Source organism: Gossypium raimondii, chromosome 11 (assembly GCF_025698545.1).
Source record: "Gossypium raimondii isolate GPD5lz chromosome 11, ASM2569854v1, whole genome shotgun sequence".
NCBI lineage: Eukaryota > Viridiplantae > Streptophyta > Magnoliopsida > Malvales > Malvaceae > Gossypium > Gossypium raimondii.
Genome location: NC_068575.1, coordinates 1041685 through 1063110, shown reverse-complemented (window position 1 = coordinate 1063110; position 21426 = coordinate 1041685). Strand labels below are relative to the sequence as shown.

Genomic DNA, 21426 nt, shown 5'->3' with positions numbered 1-21426 from the left:
TTATTTATTTTACATATACATGTATTTTAACTTAATATATTTAATAGTGATTTTGTTTTTTATAAAAAAAGGACCCAAAGGTACTACCTCATTTTAAGTTGCATCATAAATTACAATGTTATGGATATCGCTAGGATAATTCATCCCAAAAGATAAATTACAACACTTAGAAAGAGCCCAATTACAAAGAGATCGACTAATTTGTTACAACCACGTTTCACCCATTTGACCTCGGCGGAAACAAAAGAATCAAGCATCTTGTGAGCTCATTGATGCAGTGATCAAGGGTCGTTATGTCCTCTTTGTGAAAACTAAAGCGGTTGATAATGCTAGCACAATCTGCTTCAAAAATGACATTATCGGCTTCAAAAAATTGAGCATGCCGAAAACCATCAATGAGGGCATCTAATTCTGCTTTAATAGTGATTTTTTATTCTCATTTTATCGGTATATTTGTTGGAACATTTTCAAATATTTATAGTGTTCCAATAACTATAAATGAATTGGTGTAATTAATCAAAAGATTACATTATTTGATTTTTTGAAAAAGAGTTATAACTATTTAAATAATATTATTTGAATAGATATAAATGAATAATTATGTGTTTATTTTTAAGACATTATTATTCAGAAAGACACCTATTGCTGAAGAGACATGAAAATTTCTATAAGTAGAAATGGGATTTCATTTGGAAAACGTACCAAAAAATTCTAAATATTCTTTCTTTCCTTCCTTCATTTTCTAATATTATTAGATTATTCTATAAAGTATTACTGCAGAAATTCTTTGTAGAAATTGAGTTTTTGATATACATTGCTTAATGCTTGGTGGACTATTCTCGTCAGTGCAAAACGCAAATAGTCATTGGCTTCATTGTATCCTCGAGGTTAATTTGCTTGAAACTCATTTGCACACCGAATATAGGTGGGGGTGAATATAACCTTAAAGATAGTGGCTTGATACACGCCTTGGAGCATTGTCATTTTTCTTCTTTTTCTGTTCGAGTTCTGTTTGTGTGTTCGAGATTTTTCTCACTGGAGTTTTGTACTAACAATTTTAAGGTTATAATTCATGATGACTACCACAACACATGAAAGTGGAACACTAAGGGAGTTGGCTTCCAACTTTGTTAAACTTGATCGGTTTGATGGTTGTAATTTTCGACGATGGTAGAAAAATATGCACTTCTTATTATCAACTTTGAAGATTGCTTATGTTTTGGATACTCTAAGACCTGAAGAGAATGAAAACCAATCTGTTGTTGCAACTTGAGAAAGATAAAAATGGGACAATGCTGACTACATGTGCATGGGCCACATATTGAATGGTTTATCTGATGGTTTGTTTGACACCTACCAAAACGAGGTCACCGCTAAAGAATTATGGGACAAATTGGAGACAAGATACATGACCGAAGATGGTACAAGTAAGAAATTTCTTGTCAGTCATTTCAATAATTATCAAATGGTTGATGGTCATTCTATTATGGAACAATTTCGTGATATTGAAAAGATGTTGAATCAATTCAAGCAATATGGTATGAAAATGGATGAAATGATTGTTGTATCCTCCATAATAGACAAACTTCCTCCATCTTGGAAAGACTTTAAAAGAAGTCTAAAACATAAGAAAGAGGAAATATCTCTTGAGGCTTTGGCAAATCATCTTCGTATTGAAGAAGAGTATAGAAAACAAGATCAAAACCTAAATTCAGAAATTGCCAAAGTGCATGTTACGGAGGAAGTACAGACTACTAAACCATTCAAGAGAAAGTTTAAACAGACTGATAGAGCACCAAAGTTCAAAAAGAAACAAAAGGGCTCATGCTATCATTGTGGAAAGCCCGAACATTTCAAGAATGAATGTCGATTTTTAAAGAAGAAATCATCTTTTAAGGCTGATAATAACGAAAAATTCGTTGCAATGATATCTGAAATTAATATGGCACAACATGAAAGTACATGGTGGATTGATACCGGAGCAACCAAACATGTGTGCAAAGACAAAAGCATGTTCACAAAGTTCACACAATGAAAAAATGACAATGTCTTGTACATGAGAAATTCTTCCACCGCAGCAATCAAAGGCAAAGAGTCTGTTGAACTACAATTCACTTCTGGAAAGGTTTTAACCTTAAATGATGTATATTATGTACCAGAAGTTTGAAATAATTTAGTGTCTGGAAGTCTGTTGAATAAGTTTGGTTTCAAACTTGTTTTTGAGGCAGATAAGTTTATTTTGTCTAAGGGACGAATTTTTGTGGGGAAAGGGTATATGTATGAGAGCATGTTCAAACTCAATATTATTAATAAAAATAAAAATACTATTTCTACTTATATGGTTGAATTTTTTTGTTTGTGGCATTATAGATTAGGTCATTTGAATTATAGAAAATTGAATGACATGTATAAGTTAGATTTAATTCCTATTTTAATAATAACATTGAAAAATGCAATACATGTATGTTGACTAAAATTACAAGAAACCCTTTCCCTAAGGTTAAAAGGAAAACAAAATTGCTTGATTTGATACATAGTGATTTATGTGACATGCATAATACTCCTACATTAGGTGGAAAGAAATATTTTGTTACTTTTATTGATGATTGTTCTAGATATTGTTATGTATATTTATTGCATTCAATAGATGAAGCGCTTAATAAATTTAAAGTTTATAAATCTGAAGTTGAACTTCAGTGTGAGTCATTTATCAAGTGCTTAAGATTAGATAGAGGTGAAGAATATTATAATCCAAGTTATTTTGAATCCACTGGAATTGTCCATCAAGTTTTAGCCCCTTACACACCACAACAAAATGGTGTAGCTGAAAGGAAAAATAGAATCTTAACTGAAATGGTAAATTCAATGTTATCATATTCAGGTATTGGACAAGGTTTTAGGGCGAAACTGTTCTAACAACTTGTCATATATTGAATAAAGTTCCTAATAAGGAAACTAAAATAACCCCCTATGAACCATGGAAGAAAATGAAACCAAACCTTAATTATTTGAAGGTTTTGGGTTGTAGAGCTATTGTAAAAGTTCCAACACCTAAACGTAAAAAGTTAGGTGAAAGAGGAATTGAATGCATATTTATAGGTTATGCACATAATAGCAAGGCATATAGGTTCATGGTAATTGAACCAAATGATTCAATTTCAATTAATAATGTTATTGAATCAAGATATGCTATTTTTGATGAAAATAGATTTAATTCTATATCAAGACAATTACACCACAACAATTGATTCATTCTTCAAATGAGAATGAGATTCCATTGGAACAAATTGATAATAATAATGAATCTTGTCAAGAATTAAGAAGAAGTAAGAGAATTAAAAATGTCAAAGATTTTGGACCAAATTTTATTATGTTTCTTGTAAAAGGAAAAGGTGAAAGTATATGCAATAAGATACCTTATTGTTATAATACAGAATCTGATCCTATTACATTTGAAGAGGCAATGAAATCTCAAGACTCTGCTTTTTGGAAAGAAGCAATAAATGATGAGATGGATTCAATAATGGGAAATCAAACTTGGATCTTAGTTGATCTTTCACCAGGTTCCAAACTAATAGGTTGTAAATGGATCTTCAAAAAGAAAATGAAGGTTGATGGAACCATTGATAAATTTAAAGCAAGGTTGGTAGCCAAAGGTTTTATACAAAATCAATGTATTGATTACTTTGATACCTATGCTCCAGTAGCAAGAATTGCTACAATTAGACTCTTAATATCACTTACCTCTATATATAATTTAGTTTTTCACCAAATGGATGTTAAAATTGTATTTTTAAATGGTGAATTAGAAGAGGAAGTGTACATGGAGTAACAGGAAGGATTTATTGTTCCAGGACAAGAGCATAAGGTATGTAAGCTTGTTAAATCTTTATATGGGCTTAAACAAGCACCAAAACAATGGCACCAAAAGTTTGACAAGGTTGTTTTAGCTAATGGCTATAAAATAAATGAATCTGATAAGTGCATATATAGCAAATTTGAAAATGGAAAAGGTGTCATAATTTGCTTATATGTAGATGACATGCTCATTTTTTGCACGGATTTGGAACAAATAGAAAACACAAAGAAATTCTTGTCAAACAACTTTGCTATGAAGGATATGAGTGTAGCAGATGTTATTCTTGGGATTAAAATAACCCGAGATGAAAGCACTATAGCTTTATCACAATCACATTACATTGAAAATGTGCTTAAAAAGTTTGATCTTTTCAACTGTATACCAGCATCTACACCCATGGATCCTCAAATAAAATTAGTATCTAATGCTAGTAGGAAAATTGATCAATTGAAATATGCAAGTCTAATTGGTTGTCTTATGTACATAATGACTTGTACAAGACCAGATATTTCATATGTTGTTGGAAAATTGAGTAGGTACACAAGTAATCCAAGTAGTTTGCATTAGCAAGCTTTGAATAGAGTACTTAAGTACTTAAAGAAAACTATTAACTATGGATTGTGTTATAACAGATATCCTCCAGTTTTAGAAGGTTATTCGGATGCTAGTTAGATTACAAGTTTGGAAGATCATGCATCTACTAGTGGATGGATCTTCATTCTTGGTAGATAAGCCATTTCTTGGGGTTCCAAGAAACAAACATGTATTACTGATTCCACCATGGCAGCAGAATTTATTGCATTAGCTGCTGCATCTAAAGAAGCAGAATGGTTAAGAAATTTTCTTTATAATGTACCTTTATGGCCTAAGCAAATTTCACCTATTTCTATACGTTGTGATAGTGAGGCTACTCTAGCAAAGGCATATAGCCAAGTATATAATGGAAAGTCTAGACACATTGGATTAAGACATAGTTATGTCCGATAATTAATCTCTGATGGAGTGATCACTATTAATTATGTGAGGTCAAGTGAAAATTTGGCAGATCCTTTGACAAAAAGTCTTGCTAGAGATATAATAAAAAGGACCTCAAAAGGGATGGAACTCAAGCCCATTAATTAGAGTCACCCATGATGGAAACTCAAATCAATGCTTGGTATAACGTCAAGTCTTGAGTTCAATGAGACAAAGTACATCATTAGTATGTGACTGTTAGCACTATAAATAAATCCATCCTAAGATTAAAGTGCTAGGTATCCATAATGATAAGGAAAGGATGAATAATGTACTCTTAATGGACCCATAACAGAAATATGTTAGAGTGTTATAATTACGGGAACACTCTTGATGGGATCTACCTATGTGAGTGGAAGTGCGGCCGCTTCTAGGAGCTTAAGGGTTTGACTCTGACAGCACTCATGAAAAGAGGACACAGACATATGGCCATAATAGTGTCTCTAGATACTATGCATTGGCCGATGTTGAAATCATTGTACGAGATGTGTTCAGTTAATCAAATGGAATAGTTGGTTCAAAGCTTTGTCTACCGTGCATTTTTTATTAACTTTAACATATATTCACTAAGTGAAGGTTCAATTGTAAGATACATTCATTTATGCAAATTGATTTCCAAGAATATCAAAATCTAAAATATTTTGAAAATGGGGGAGATTGTTGGAGCATTTTCAAATATTTATAGTGTTCCAATAACTATAAATGAATGGGTATAATTAATCAAAAGATTATATTATTTGATTTTTGAAAAGAGTTATAACTATTTAAATAATATTATTTGAATAGTTATAAATGAATAATTATGTGTTTATTTTTAAGACATTATTATTGGAAAGACACCTATTGATGAAAGATGTCTCTATGAAGAGACATGAAAATTCCTATAAATAGGAATGAGATTTCATTTGGAAAACATACCAAAAAATTTCAAATATTCTTTCTTTCCTTCCTTCATTTTCTAATATTATTAGATTATTCTATAAAGTATTACTGCAGAAATTCTTTGTAGAAATTGAGTTTTTGATATACATTGATTAGTGCGTAGTGGACTATTCTCGTCAGTGCAAAACGCAAATAGTCATTGGCTTCATTGTATCCTCGAGGTTAATTTGCTTGGAACTCATTTGCACATCAAAGATAGGTGGGGGCGAATATAACCTTAAAGATAGTGGCTTAATACACACCTTGGAGCATTGTCCTTTTTCTTCTTTTTTTGTTCGAGTTCTGTTCGTGTGTTTGAGATTTTTCTCACCGGAGTTTTGTACTAACAATATTTACATTTGAATTCAAATACATATTCTACAATTAACTTTAATCTCACTGTTACAATACTTAACCTCACTAAATTACTTGTTTAACATGATTATCGTGAATTTATAGAAAGAACAATCACGAAGCAAATGCAGATGCACTTATGTTTAAAGTGTTTTTAATTGAAATTTTATTATTTTGAAAAATAAAAGTATAATAACTTTTTGGCATTCCAACTTTATAAAAGAATTATTTTAGCTCTTTATTTATTTTCCTTCTTTTTAGTCTTTGAACTTACATTTTTTGTCAAACCATCCAAAATGGGTAAAAAGTTAACGTTTGTTAACTTTGTTGACATGACATATAGGTGGATTACCACAGTATGTCACATTAGCAATTAATTATTTTAAAAATATCAAAAAATATTTTCTTATTATTTTTTAATTTTTTTAATGTTTAAAATATTTTTTAAATGTTTTAAAATTTTAAAAAATAATTAATTGCTTATGTGGCATATACATGGAAATCCGCGTGTATGTCACATCAGTAAAATCAACAGACGTTAAATTTTCACTCATTTTGGAGTGATTTAACAAAAATTACAAGTTTAAGAACTAAAAGAAACGAAAAATTAAATGATAAGTTGAAATAACTTTTTCCGTAAAGTTAGAGACCAAAAGAATCATTATGGCAAAAAATAGTTGTTTTTCTTCTCTTTTCTTCTTTTCTTTTTGGTATCTTTTAGTGCTAAAATTCAAGATGGTGTGGAATAGTTTCTAATCTTATTATTGTTATATATGTTTTCGATCTCATTAGAGCTATAATCTTATTGTCTATATAAAGAGAGCCTAAATATAATTTGTTTAGCTTCTATTAAACATGTTAGTGCTCCTTTGTATGATCATTTTCCTCCCGTGAGTAGGGTTGAGTAAATAAAATAAAATAATTGAAAATCGATCCAAATCAAGGTGTTTAGACGGTTTATGGAATACAAATTAAAAATCACAATTATCCGAAACCGAACAAAATTCTATTCTTTATTTAACTTATAAATAATTTTTTATAACATAAAAATCTTTTATATTGAAAAATAGTGAAAATAAATATATATATATATATATATTTTAAAAATATTATATAAAAGTATTTGATTATTTTTATTTACTTAAAAAATTTTAAAATATCTATGAAAATAACTTTGAAAATTTGTCAAATGATAATTAAAAGCAGTAAAATAAAGTTAATTTTATTAAAATAATTATAAAATTTTATAATAAAAAATCGAACTAAACTAAATTATAATGGATGGATAAAAAAATGCAATCGAATTAAACTAATATCACTTAATTTTATTGCACCAAACTGGACATAAAAGATTTTCTTAAAAAATTTAACCTGCAATGAGACTGTTTTTCTCACTAAAACCTTCTAGAGCGTGCAATGTCCTCGCCAAGTAAGTAAATTCAATAGAGGTTGGAGGCTAAAGGTTGATACATAAAAGAAGGGGAGGGGCATAGTTCTGCTTCAAACAAAACCCCAAATTTAGCATCTTGAGTTGTTAAAATAAGTAAATTCACCATACTTTTCCGTTAGATTTTGGCTCTCTTCTTCAGCAGAATGTAGCGTACAGTACAAGAAGCAGGGACCATCCTTTCTACCATGATTTGTTTATCCGCCCACATATTCCAACAAAACGAATATGGTAATAAATGTCATCAATTTCCTTCTAATTTCCAATGGATCTGATATAAATGGTGTAACTATATTCAAGAGTACTTGTATAATATATATGCCCAACTGAGTACTAGATGGAATCTATGCTGTTGACGGACTCTTGGAGGCATGTTCGAGAGAGCTTAAACACATTTATATTTTTCAGTGTTCCATACAATATTCTAATGAGTGTCAAATTCATTAAAAATGATGTAAAAAATAATATAAGGAGTAGGGTCAATCCACAGAAATTGAGATATCAACATTTGTTGTTTGCTTCAACCAAGTTGCACGTCTAGATTCCTATCCTGCCCACGAGGTGTGACTGTCTGTGCAAAAATAAAAAGAAAAATTCTAATGTAATAAAAGTAAAAATAATAAAGATAAAAATAAGCAAAAAGGAAATTAAATTAAATAAACTAATATGATGGAATTCAAGCTTTAAGCTCGATTTTGTTCCAATTTCAAACCAATGCACGATAACAAGTCTTCTCCTTCAACCGATAAGCCAGTTATAGTGATCGAGGATGCCTCAGACCACTAACCCTTCCATATGTAAATTAATTACGAGAACGCCCAACAATTAATCCTTATCGAACGAACAACCACAAAACACGCATCCACGATTTAGCTCTCTGGTAGCCTTGTGAGCTAAAAGGGTCCATCTCGAACCAACAACGTCAATTACGTGAGTCGTTTAGATCCGATTGCTAACTTCTTAGTTGGACACGCTAATGTGTTCTTCGGAAGATCAAATACGACAAATGCTCAATCCGGTACTTCCAATTGTACGTCTATCAACACCGAATCAATGAGCTATTTTTAACATTGTGTCAACACAACTTTGTGAGATGCCAATATCTATCTCCTAAATCAGAGAAACAACAAATACCGAAATAAAAGTTTTTAAGTATAAATTTAGATCTCACAGCTGTCTACTGGATTATTTATTTAGCTACTAATGAAAATATATGAAATAAAAGTATAAATAAAATTTAAAAAATATGGAAATAGGATTGCGCATGGAAGAGAGAAGTGATAAACAAGTATGAATAAAAGAGGGCAAATTTTCCAATAATAAAGAAAAAAAAATCATCACCCTTTAAAAAAGAGTGGGCCAATCTCACTTTTACCCTTTAAAAAATATATACAATAATGTTGCAATTGATAATTCTGCCCAACTTGTCGTTCTTTATTCATATATAGCATCATGTCATGTGGTGCTATTCAAGAAAAATACATTGAAAGCTGCAGAAAATTTATAAAGAAAGGCCGTCCGTTAACAAAGTTTTTAATAAAAAATTAGTAACTTTTTATTTAATTATTACTTAGTGGGTGGATGGTGACATCTTTAAAATACAATATTGACTCTACGGGTGATGTATGTATGTATTAACGCTTGTATTTTCATCTTGTTCGAATCATTTCACTCTTCCTCCTGCAATAATCAAACACTTTTTGCGTGCCATCAATGGCTGAAGCATTGCTTTCGATATTGCTGGAGAGCTCATTACTAAGTTGATCTCGCGAGCTCCCTCTCAGGTTGGAGTATGGTGGAATTTCAAAGATAACCTCGATGACTTCAAACATTGTTGCTGTCATATCTGAATGGGCTGATCTATGAAAATTAAATTAACTCTGATACTACTTAATTGTTAGGATCAATCCAATTAAGCAATAAGTAAATAAAATAGCGGAATAAATTGAGAAATTGAACACATAAATTTAACGTGGAAAAATCCCTTTAAAGAGGATTAAAAACCACGAACAAATATAATTTTACTATAATGGTAAAAGAACGAAGAGCATAAAAGATGGAGATAAAAACTAAACCCCGAAAACACGAAAACAAAGAACCCTAAAAACGTAAACACAAAATTCTCTAAATGTGTTATGAGTCTTATTATTAATTATTGGTATCGTTGATGTAGCTGAGCGTGTTAATATTTGTTGTTAGTGGTAGTAACATTTTAATTATTTTATTCTACATTTATTTGTTTATTGTAAGTGGGTTGATGATTTTATTTGTTTATTTTGGAAATTTTGTTTCATTCTTTTGTTCCATGTCATGTTGGAAAAAGAGTTTGAATAAACATGTTTGGAGTATTAGGGTTGTATAATCTAAATTTTAAGAGATTGTTGGTAAGTCAAGTAAAAAAAATATTTTTTAGAAAATTTAATATTTATTAATATAATATATATGTTTAGCATTTATTAGCATAATATATTTGAGATTGATTAGAATTAAATTTTTTTTAACCTATAAATAGATGTAGTTGAAACTCCTATCGTATGATTTGAATTCAAACAATTAATGCAATAACCATATAAAATGGCGTTGGTTTGGCTACCCCTTTGATGTTTTGGCTTCGTTTTGGTGTTTGTTTTGGGGGTTGTGTCTCTTTGGGTTAGTTTTCAATATATGCGTGCTGATGATGCAATGAATAAAGAAATCAAAAGTTATGCAGAAATTTCAATTCTGGATGGCGCTGCAATTATATTATTAAGAGTAGTAGCATTTTATTTATTATTAACATATATTTGTTTATTGGATACGTGTGTTGATGATGCAGTGAATAAAGAAATCAAAAGTTGTGCAGAAATTTCAATTTTGGATGGCGCTGTAATTATATTACTCAGAGTAGTAGCATTTTATGTTTCTTTTAGATGTACATATATTTATTAGGAAAGGGTTGAAGTTTTTATTTGTTTATTATTAGGGTTAAATATCAAATTTATACCTTAGTTTTGGTTCAATTGTATAATTTGATACATGAATTTTGATTTGGTGCAATTATCTACATGAAACTTGAATTCGGTTCATATATATATAAAACTTTGATCTTGATATAATTATACGCATTAAAGAAATGAATACCTATATTTATTTTCACATTGGATTAATATAATAGTAGCGACCTAAAATTTTTGCGAGTTAGTTAAGGTCGTTACGAAAGGAAATCTTGGGTTGACGATTATTGAAAATTCGGAAAAGGTCTCAATTTTACTTAAAAAGAGACGAGTCGCCACCGGTCCTTTTTCTAAGTGAGATCAGACACCTACTAAATTCTCTTTTTAAAAGAAAATTTATTTTTAAAATTCTCTTTAAAAAAAGTCGATTTTAGGTCTGCGTCAAAATCCAAAGAAAATTAGAGTTCGGGAGTCTGTTATGCACAAAGAAGGTATTAACACCCTCGTGGCGCCCAAAATCGATATCCCATTAAACGCGTGTTGTCTTAAATTTTAAAAATACGAATTCAATTTAATATTTAATCATGATTCGATTGAAAAATGAGAATTTTGATAAATCACATATTATTGTATTGTATATATTTTAGAATGAAATACTGATAATTTACTGAATAAAAATAAAGATTTTATTTTTAATGAGAGAATTTTTAAATTTTTTAATTTTTAGAAGGGCGTTCCGTATTTAACAAAAATCAATGATATCCACCCAACATAGCAGTGAAATCAATGACTTAATGCTAAATCGGTTCGTTGACTTAGGTATTGAAATTATTTAAATTAAAAATTGTAAATGAAATATTTCTAAAAGGCTGTTTAAAAATGCTAATTTAATTAAAATGAAACAATATTTAAATACATGGACTAAATAAATAAATACATGCACTTATGTTGTGAGATATCTAGTGAGTTCAAAAATTCTCTTCTGAAAATGGTGGCTATCATGTAATTAGTAGTATATTATTTCAATTTTGGTGAGAATTGTATTCTCACTTAAACGCTTAATGCCATTTGCTTAATTTTTTGTGTGTGTGATCGTTTGATCTGTTCATAAACAGAACTTTTCATGGTGGCTAAGTTTCTTAGGGGATAAATTATTAGTAGCATTATTTGTTTCTGCAGTGAAATTGTGATGCCTGTATTTTAAACTGTGAGGTATTTCCGTATTTGATGATGTAGTGGAGTTTTGGTAGATTAAAGTGCTCGTTTGCTGTACTAAGTTGAAATTGAATGAATGCTGGCCTCATCCAACGCCCAAAACTTGATGACTTCAACATTTTTATGCCTTAATTCGAGAAGACTAAGTTAGAGTACTATAAAACTTTCTCAGAATGCTGATGAGGCAAAGATCTAGTGATCTAATATAATTGCAATTCATAGTATGGTAGTTTAAATGCTTTGGTAAGAGAGGAAGATTATGTCATGCTACTCCATTCTCGGTTTAAATTGGTGCTCTATATGAAGAAAGGTTGATTGTTGTTAGTTCTTTTGATGTTTTATCTTTGATGGATGTTTGAGAAATGATTCAGTTGATTTTCATAATGTCTATCACTACAGTTTCCATCTTATGCGTAATATGACTGCTAGTTTATCGGTCTTCGTATATTATATTCCTTTTTCTTACTGTTTTCAACACGAAAACAAGTGAGTTACTAGTTATTTTACTTGATTTTGTCATGGCATTTCAAAGATGACCTCGAGGACGTCAAAAGCACCATCTCCACAATCAAAGCTGCGCTTCTTGATGCCGAAGAACAATCCATGACCAGCACTCTTGTCAAAGATTGGCTTGAAAAGTTGAAAGATGCATTTTATGATGCCGATGATTGGCTCGATGATTTTTCTACTGAAGCTTTGCAGAAAGATCTACTGAGCAGGAACAAGCTAATGAAAGAAGTATGCCTTTTCTTTTCAAGCTCAAACCAATTTGCTTATGGTGCCAAAATGGGTCATCAAATTAAGGCCAGGATGTTCAACTTGGTAGAGTGTGACCGTCCCATTAAAACCTCTTTCATAACTAAGAAGAGGCAGCGAACACACTCTTTTATGAGTAAAGATGAAATAATAGGGAGGGAAGATGATAAAGCAGCTTTTCTAGAACACATATTAGAGTTCCAAAGTGAAGAGAATGTTTATGTGATTCCGATTGTGGAGTTTGGAGGGTTAGGGATGACTACATTGGCACAGTTTGTCAATAAAGTGGTCAATGATCATTTTGAGTTGAGGATATGTAAAGATTCCAAACTGGTCATCTCGGAAGCGATCTTAAATTGGACAAATCAGAGAGATAAAGAAATTGCAACCTCAAGATGAATACACTATGAACTTCATAAAGAAATTGCAACCACAAGATGAATACACTATGAACTTCATAGTACAAAGAAATGATTTAACCTCAACCCCTCAAACACTTAACGCAATCTCACTTTTGTACAATTAAGTAAATTCTCTCCCAACTCATTCTAGCTATGCAAGTGAAAATTCACATTCAACACTCAAATGGTTTTCCTACTATGAATCAAGCTCTTAATAAGCTCCATGTAAAGTGGAATCATAAATTTTCAAAGGCAATATGTCTGGCAATTGTCATGCTTGAACAACGACTCTTCCAAAAGCATCAATGAACCTGAAAATTATAAATCCCAACATAGAATATGTTACAAATCCCATTATTATCAGCCTTATATTTGCACATATGTGTGTTTGGTATAATGCTGTTGATATATAAATAATGAAACATTTTATCAACTTCAACCTCACCACCAAATATTCCGAAGCATCTTCCTTTTCTTCCTGTTTGGACCTTCAGTAACAAATTTGGCTGGAATTCTAAACAGCTAAAAGAGTGCCCTGCATCAATGAATATTATCAATTTGAATACCTCCAAAAGCTTGTCAATAGCACAGGTACCATCTAAGATAGTAATCAGTTGGCATATATTAAGAGAAAACATAAATATATATAAAGATATGATAGGTAAGTGCTTAAATGAAGAAAGCAGAGCATATAGTACAACCATTTTGAAGGCTTCATAGGCCTCTCTTTCCACATCAATGATTTTTTAGAATTAAATTATTAGAAGCAATTGTCAAGTTATTATTATGATTTAAAAGTAAAAAGAAAATAGATAAATTAGCACCTCTTTTTATGCATATAAAATGATTGAAGTTCACTAATGCCTTTCTCCAATGCCTTACTGCACAAATCACCAAAAATATTATGAAAGATGATAAGTAAAAAGTAGGATTAAAACATAGGGATTTTAACAAGGAAATTAATAGTATACAACTTCAATGAAAAATGGCATCGGACCCCTGACTTGGAGATTCAATATACAACTCTTATTTTTCTTCAAAAAAAGATAAATAAATAAATAACAAAGACAGACCAACCTGATCCAACCGAATGTTGGGGATGTGAGCAATCTTTTGCCAATCAGCGCCGATGTCCTTCCGACATCTTTCCTCCAACTGAGGAATTTCTCCTATTTGTAAATACTACAAACTGGTCAGGCAACGCATCTCGTCCGGAAGAGATGTTAAATTGGGCAAATTAATGAGATAAAGCCCTTGCAGATTTGTTAGATGTTGAAGCAACTCCGGAAGATGCCGACACTTTGGAATATTTTGCAGCCATAGAGAGCGTAGGCTTGTATGATCTAGGAATATTTGGATGCCAGCTCCAGATAACTCCAGCTCCTTGCAGTCCTTTACTTCAAACCGTTCAAGGAAAGTGAGGTGTTGGAACACAGGAAGCAGTGACCTCAATCCATTGCAATTATGAATTTTTAATGTTTTCAATTGAACAAGATGTTGAAGCCAAATGGGGAGAGACACCAGCTTTGGAATATTATCAATCTCCAAATGAGAGAGATTCTTAAGGGGTTCCCATTGCATGGCCTCTAAATCAACCTCCTTGCAATCCTCTATTGTTAATGTTTTGAGGCTGATGAGATGTTGCAGGCACTCATCTAGCGTGTGAGTGTCCAACCCCTCAATGTTGTGTACATAGAAAGATTTCAATTTGGAGAGAGGCAGAGAAGAGGTTGAAGTTGATGGGGACATACTAGTGATTTTCATCTTCAATGTCTGCTTTAACGGCCTTGAACTGGAATTCCTCAACTCTAGCTTACCATCGAGTGATGGATACAGTGGCATTAAAGTCAAAGGGCAATTTTGAATTGTTAAAGAGGAAAGACAAGGAAATGCCATGGTTGATGTTCCCATAACTGTTGTGTCATCCTCGTTGGAATCATCATCGATTGGTTTTGTCGTCCTCCACCAACTCTTCATATTCGGACAGTCCCCGAGCGAAAGATGCTTAAGTGATGGGAAGAATGATTGTGGTTCTCCTTGACTTCCTTTTGGGCTATTATCATCCATGTACTCCAGCTTCGTACAATCATGTATCTCCAGCCCTTTAAGACAAGGAAATTGCGCAAAGGACTGGATTTGTTTGAAATTAACCCCATCTATTGTCATATAAACGAGATTTGTGAGCAAAGGAAGCCAACTTGGAAACTTGGCATCACCCCTCCATCCTCGAATGCAGAGCTCCTTGAGATTAGGATGGGGTTGGAGGTCTTCAAGTGATTTATCATCACCACCACCACCACCATCATCATACCATTCTAAAGCCAACGAGCTCAAATGTTGCTTCTCTTTCAAATTAGCAGCCTTAAACTTCTCTTTTGCATTTTTTACGAATCCCAAATTTGTTATTTGTAGATGTCCCCTTAAGTTGTTAAGCAATCTCAATTCACTTAGATCTGCACCGCCATGGGACCCATCTTTATCCACTACAGACATGCTTAACGTCTCAAGTGAAGCCAGCTTCCCTATTCCACGTGGCATATGAGTTAAACTATGACAAGAATAACACGCAAGATGGGTAAGATTCACCAATTTTTCAATCTTCTTTGGCAATTCTTTAAGCCAAGTACACCAGTCAAGTTTCAGCGCTAGCAAATTCTGAATCTTGCAAATACTCTTTGGGAGAATCTTAAGATCGCGATTATAAGAAAGATCAAGGTACCTCAAATGTTTTAACTTACAAATGGAGGGTGAAATCTTTTGAATACATATAGAATTCAATTTCAATACACACAAGCATCTACAATTTGCAATTATCAAATCCCAAGTTTCATAGCTGAAATCTTCACTTATTCTGTCTTGAAAATGTAACAAGGTTCGCAACTTCTTTCCCTTAAACAAAGGAAATAATGAAGGTTTAATTGATATGTGGCGACATTTTTCACCAACATCACTTGCAATTTTATTTGAATCTACAATACTACTCTCCATCCCTGCTACTGATTCAGCTAGATCATGCATTTTACATGTTAGCCCTTCCCATAAATATCTTTCTCCTTGTACATCTTGAAAGAAACTTCTTTCAACTAAATCTTTAAAATACCCAAACCCGATCTCCTCCAGAGATTGACTTTGATTCATTGCTTTATGAAACCCTATGCAATCCAAAATTGAACAAGCGCTTGTACTTTAATTTTGTTATCTTTTGGATACAATCGGCAATAAGCAAAGCAATGCTTCAAATGAGACGGGAGATGATCATAACTCAATTTCAGTATAGGTAGAAGTTCTCCTTCAATTTGTGATATTTTAGCTAGTTCATTTTCTTTGAAAGAATGCCACTCATTTGCAGTTTTCTTCAAAGATAATGTACCAGCTATCGTCCTTATGGCTAAGGGAACCCCACCACACCTTTCCGAAATCTGTCTCCCTACTTCCACAAAGGCTGAATTTGTTGAGTCTGCATATCCTTGCTCAAATGCTATCTTTTTGAACAAAGACCAAGCATCATCATCAGACAAGCCTTTCAATTTCAAAACACGGGATTGACACTTATTAGTTATCTCCGCTACCCTTAGAGATCGAGTAGTTACTATTATCCTACTCCCTTTAGCCCCACCCATCAATAACTTCTTTAGCCTAGACCACTTTTCTGGGTCCTCATTCCAAATGTCATCCAAAACAATCAAATATTTTTTCCCATCAATTTTATCTCGAAGTTGTTTTTGCAATTGATCCATTTCAAGATTTTGATCTGGTGCTTGATGAGTGACAGATTTGATAATGTTTGCTACAATAACTTTCACATCAAAATCATCTGAAACGCACGCAAACATCGTTAAGTCAAAATGATTTTTGACCATTTCATGATTATAGACAAGTTGGGCCAAAGCAGTCTTCCCTAACCCTCCAAACCCCACAATTGGAATGATATAAACATTCTCTTCACTTTGAAACTCCAACACGAGTTTTAGAAGAGCTGCTTTATCATCATCCCTCCCTATTATGTCATCTTCAAGCTCAAAAGAGTGCGTTTGCTGCCTCCTTTTAGTCATGAAAGAGGTTTCCGCGGGGCGATCACGCGGAATGAAGCGAAAAGTGTTGGCCTCACTTTCAATTGAAGCTAATCTCGCCTTAATGGCCTTCATTTTCCGACCCATTTTGAGACCATAAGCAAATTGGTTTGAGGTTGAGAAGAAAAGGCGTACCTCTTTCGATTTGAAAAATAATACAAGTTTAAGGACTAAATTAATTTTATAAGGATGATTATATATTAAAGTTTGACAATGAATGTACAAAGCTATTTTATTCATAACCAAGTCAAGAAATTGTCACTCCACACAGTTGTCTACTTTTTCAAAATCTACTTTAAAAGATAGCACCTCCCCTTCTTTACATCTTTGAATATAGTTCACAGTTTCGTTTTTACTGGAGCACGATCCAGGATTTATCAATCTGAAATAAAAGTAAAATTGAATTTTATCGATTGTTCTGAGCCGAGCTTTGAATCTATAAAGTCAAAATTTTTCAATGGGGTTAGTGGACTTTACTTTAGTTTAATTGAAAATAGCTCACAAGGTTCAAATTGAACATATATAGACATCTTTTCTCCCCTTGCTTGAGTTGTTGAACTAAACTAACTTTATTCATATAATATTAATTTTACCCAAAATTTTCCGTTTCAACGAAAACAAAATTCCTAAAATACAAAAGTTAATGGAAGATAAAGAAGACATTGGATCTAGGTTTAGTTGTTTTGTAATAAGCTAAAATGCAGTTGTTGCAGGGCATCCATATTTGTATCCTCAACATTTGGTAACTGATGGGAGCTATGCTAAACATTCAACCAATCATTAGGTACTGAAACGTTTTCATTAAATGATAGTCTTACATAATGTACACAAGATTGCCTGATAGTTAGTTGTGTTTCCATGTGTTGGATTATTATTTGAAACCCCGAAAGAGAAAATTGTATTTTTTTTTAAGATGGCACACACAAAAGTAAAAATAAAGGAGAATAAAGAACACAACCAAGATGTTTACGTAGTTCAGAACTCATCCTACATTTGTGAGCTTTGTCTAGAGATAAAATCGCTATAAACTTTACAGTACAATGAAATTATTTATGCCCAACTCTCCAAACTTGGTGCAACCTCACCTTTGTACAATTAAGTAAACACTCTTCCAACTTAGTGAAAATCAACACTCATAAGGTGGCACTCAACTAATAGTTACTAACTAAATGTTCCTTTAAGTCCACAAATCATCAATTTATACAAGCTCCAAGATCAGATGATGAAGAATGCATACAGATTGAGTCTTCAACAAAGAAAAAAAGAAAAAGAAAGAACAAATGTGCATAGAGAGGAGGATTTCATGGGAGCACAATGCCATGGACAGATCAGCTGATGAAGAATGCATGTCCTGGTTTTTGGCTCTTCCATTGAACTCATGCTGAAAAAGAAGCAGCTTAGTTACGAGGTTATATTAGATCATTTGAAATTATGAGATTATTATGATTTTAAAAATGTAAAGCAATTAAGTAATTACCACCTATTTTTCTGCATCTAAATTCTTGAAGTTGTCAAATGCCTTTCAGAAAAATACATGCCAATCGAATATGTGGGCAGATAAACAAATGAGGGTAGAAAGTATGATCTCTGCTTTTTGTATTGCATGCTATGCTCCGCCGAAGAATAGAGCCAAAAGCTAACAAAAATGAAGGGTAAAAAGATTAAAAATTTCAAGATAAAACATAAAATTGTATGTACATATGATTAAGATTTAAATTAGGAAAATGAACAAAGCAGAGCATGAAGTAGAAGCATATTGAAGGCTGGCATGCAAGCATTTTGGAAAATGCCCATTGGGTACCAATAAAGATTTTTTAGAATTAAAGTATTAGAAGCTATGAAATGATAGATATGAACCACCAAAATGCTTCACACTACATCTAAATTATTCAATTTTGTTTTATGGAATCAAATAGAAAATAAATGAGTGGCATGAATTACCTGTCATTCCTTGTTGGTATTTGGTGTAAGCTGCAATTTCAAATGTGTATACACATATGGATTTCATCAGATCATTGCGATGGTGAGATTAATATAATTTAAAAGCGTAAAGCAATTAGCTAGATTACCACTTTTTTTTTCTGCGTTTGAATTCTTGAAATTGCCAAATTCGTTTCACTAAAAGTCTTCGATGCTTACTGCACAAACTAGCCAAATAAAATGATAAATAAAGAAATTGCACCAAAAGCTTGTTCTATTTTGGCAAAAGAGGCTGTAGTTGGAGAGTCAATATACCAACCTGTAGCGATCTGAGCAATATTATGCCAATCGGCACCAATCCCCTTTCGATATCTTTCCTCCAACTGAGGAATTCGTTTCATAAAGAACTCTTCCAAACTGGTTCTCGTCCGGAAGCGATGTTAAATTAGGGAAATCAGAGAGAATAAGCCTTGGAAGATTTGTTCGATGTTGAAGCCACTCCGGAAGATGGCGACACTTTGGAATCTTTGCCAGCGTTAGAGAGCGCAGGCTTATATGATCTTGGAATATTTGGAAGTTAGGTGCAGATAACTCCAGCTCCTTGCAGTTACTTATTGCATGCCCTCTAAATCAACCTCCTTGCAATCTCCTATTGTCAATTTTTTGAGGCCGGTGAAAACAGATTAATGGAAACCATGTAGTTTTCAAAGGTGAATAAATAAGGAAAATTAAGATCGGTGTTAACAATTTTTACTAATATTTTGAAAACATTTTAAAACATTTTAAATAATATTTTAGCTAACCAAATTAAAAATTGTACCCTAACCAAATTATAGACAAGTGTATTTGATTAATTTAAAAAAATTATTTTAGCTTATATAAGGGTTAAAATATTTGGAAAGTTTAAAATTAGTCCCTCTATTATTAAATGGACCAATTTTATCCCAATACTACTAAAAGAACTAAATAAGGTTAAATTGTAACAGATTTAACATTAATAGAATTAACAAATTTCAATATATTTTTATAAAATAAACCTTGAATTTGTTATAATTTAACTTTATTTGATCAATTTTAATAGTACAGGTAATAAATTAATAGCATTAACAAATTTCAATATATTTTTATAAAATAAATGTTTTGCCTTTGATGGATGTTTGAAAAATGATTCAGTTGACATCCATAATGTCTATCACTATAGTTTCCCCCTTATGTAGAATATGACTGCTAGTTTGTCAGGCAAAATTATGTTCGTATATTATGTTCTTTTTCTTATTGTCTTCAACACGATAACAAGTGAATTACTAGTTACTTTACTTGATTTTGTCATGCCATTTATCTCTTTGAGTTTTGGCCTTTCTGAATTAACTTTTGAATCACGTAGTGAAGCATTTCTGATGGTTCTTATGACTAACAGTAGGCTTTCTTATCCAAGCTCTCCTACATATGCATTTCTTAAACTTATGCTCTTTTCTTCATTTCAGTTGGTTGTTAATCTTGATATAACCATGCACAAATACTAATACTAAGGGACCTTGTAATTTTGCCTGCCATTGGAACTATTCTGAAATATTGCTGATTTTTCTCAGCAATTAAAGAGGAAGAGCGCAGCAGACAAAAATGAAGTTGAGTCTAGCCAACATAATACAAGATGTGTTATTCAACTTGTAGTTTGATGTGTGCCAACATAAGCATCAACACACAAGTCATACATATAAACAGCCAGGAAACCGACATCTTTTGGAAGAGTCCTAATCCAAGCATCATAATTGAACATAGTCTTGGAATACTGTCTAAAAAAATGGTTGTCTCATCATCAATTGTGCATCCCTGCATTTGAATGCTGTTTCGAACACTAAAAAAACATAAATGTGTTTTTTCTGAGTTGACACGTATTATGCAACAAGGAAAACAAAGAGCACAATTAAGATGTTTACACAGTTCAAAACTAGTCCTACATCTGCGGCGCCTTACCCAAAGATGAATACACTATGAACTTCATAGTACAAAGAAATGATTTAAGCCCAACCCCTCTAACACTTGATGCAATCTCAACTTCAACCTCACCACCAAATATTCTGAAGCATCTTCCTTTTTTTCCTGTTTGGACCTTCAAAATAACAAACTTGGCTGGAACTCCAAACAGCTAAAAGAGTACCCTACATCAATAAATATTATGAATTTGAATACCTCCAAAAGCCTGTCAATATCACAGGTACCATCTAAGATAGTAATCAGCTGGCATATATTAAGAGAAAATATAAATATATATAAAGATGTGATAGGTAAGTACTTAAATGAAGAAAGCAGAGCATATAGTACAACCATTTTGAAGGCTTCATAGGCCTCTCTCTCCACATCAATGATTTTTTAGAATTAAATTATTAGAAGCAATTGTCAAGTTATTATTATGATTTAAAAGTAAAAAGCAAATAGATAAATTAGTACCTCTTTTTATGCATATAAAATGATTGAAGTTGACTAATGCCTTTCTCCAATGCCTTACTGCACAAATCACCAAAAATACTATGAAAGA

At 32.1% G+C, this 21426-nt stretch overlaps 1 protein-coding gene across 43 annotated transcripts in view; it reads right to left on the bottom strand.

Annotated features, from left to right (window-relative positions):
• The window catches only part of LOC105761687 (putative disease resistance protein RGA1), an 87207-nt gene that overhangs the window by 25112 nt on the left and 40669 nt on the right, over window positions 1-21426 (bottom strand). For 7 of the 43 annotated variants that reach the window (XR_008190998.1, XR_008191021.1, XR_008191019.1 and 4 more), the window contains 2 exons: window positions 20958-21000; window positions 13067-13211 (listed from right to left, as the gene is read on the bottom strand). The exons of 9 other annotated variants lie outside the window; for them this stretch is intronic. Coding sequence is in view for 1 of the 34 variants with exons in the window: in XM_052623991.1 (XP_052479951.1) it covers window positions 21393-21395 (3 nt within the window). In the remaining 33 variants the exon portion in view is untranslated. 27 more of the 43 variants (XR_008190999.1, XR_008191001.1, XR_008191016.1 and 24 more) reach the window with 12 other exon arrangements.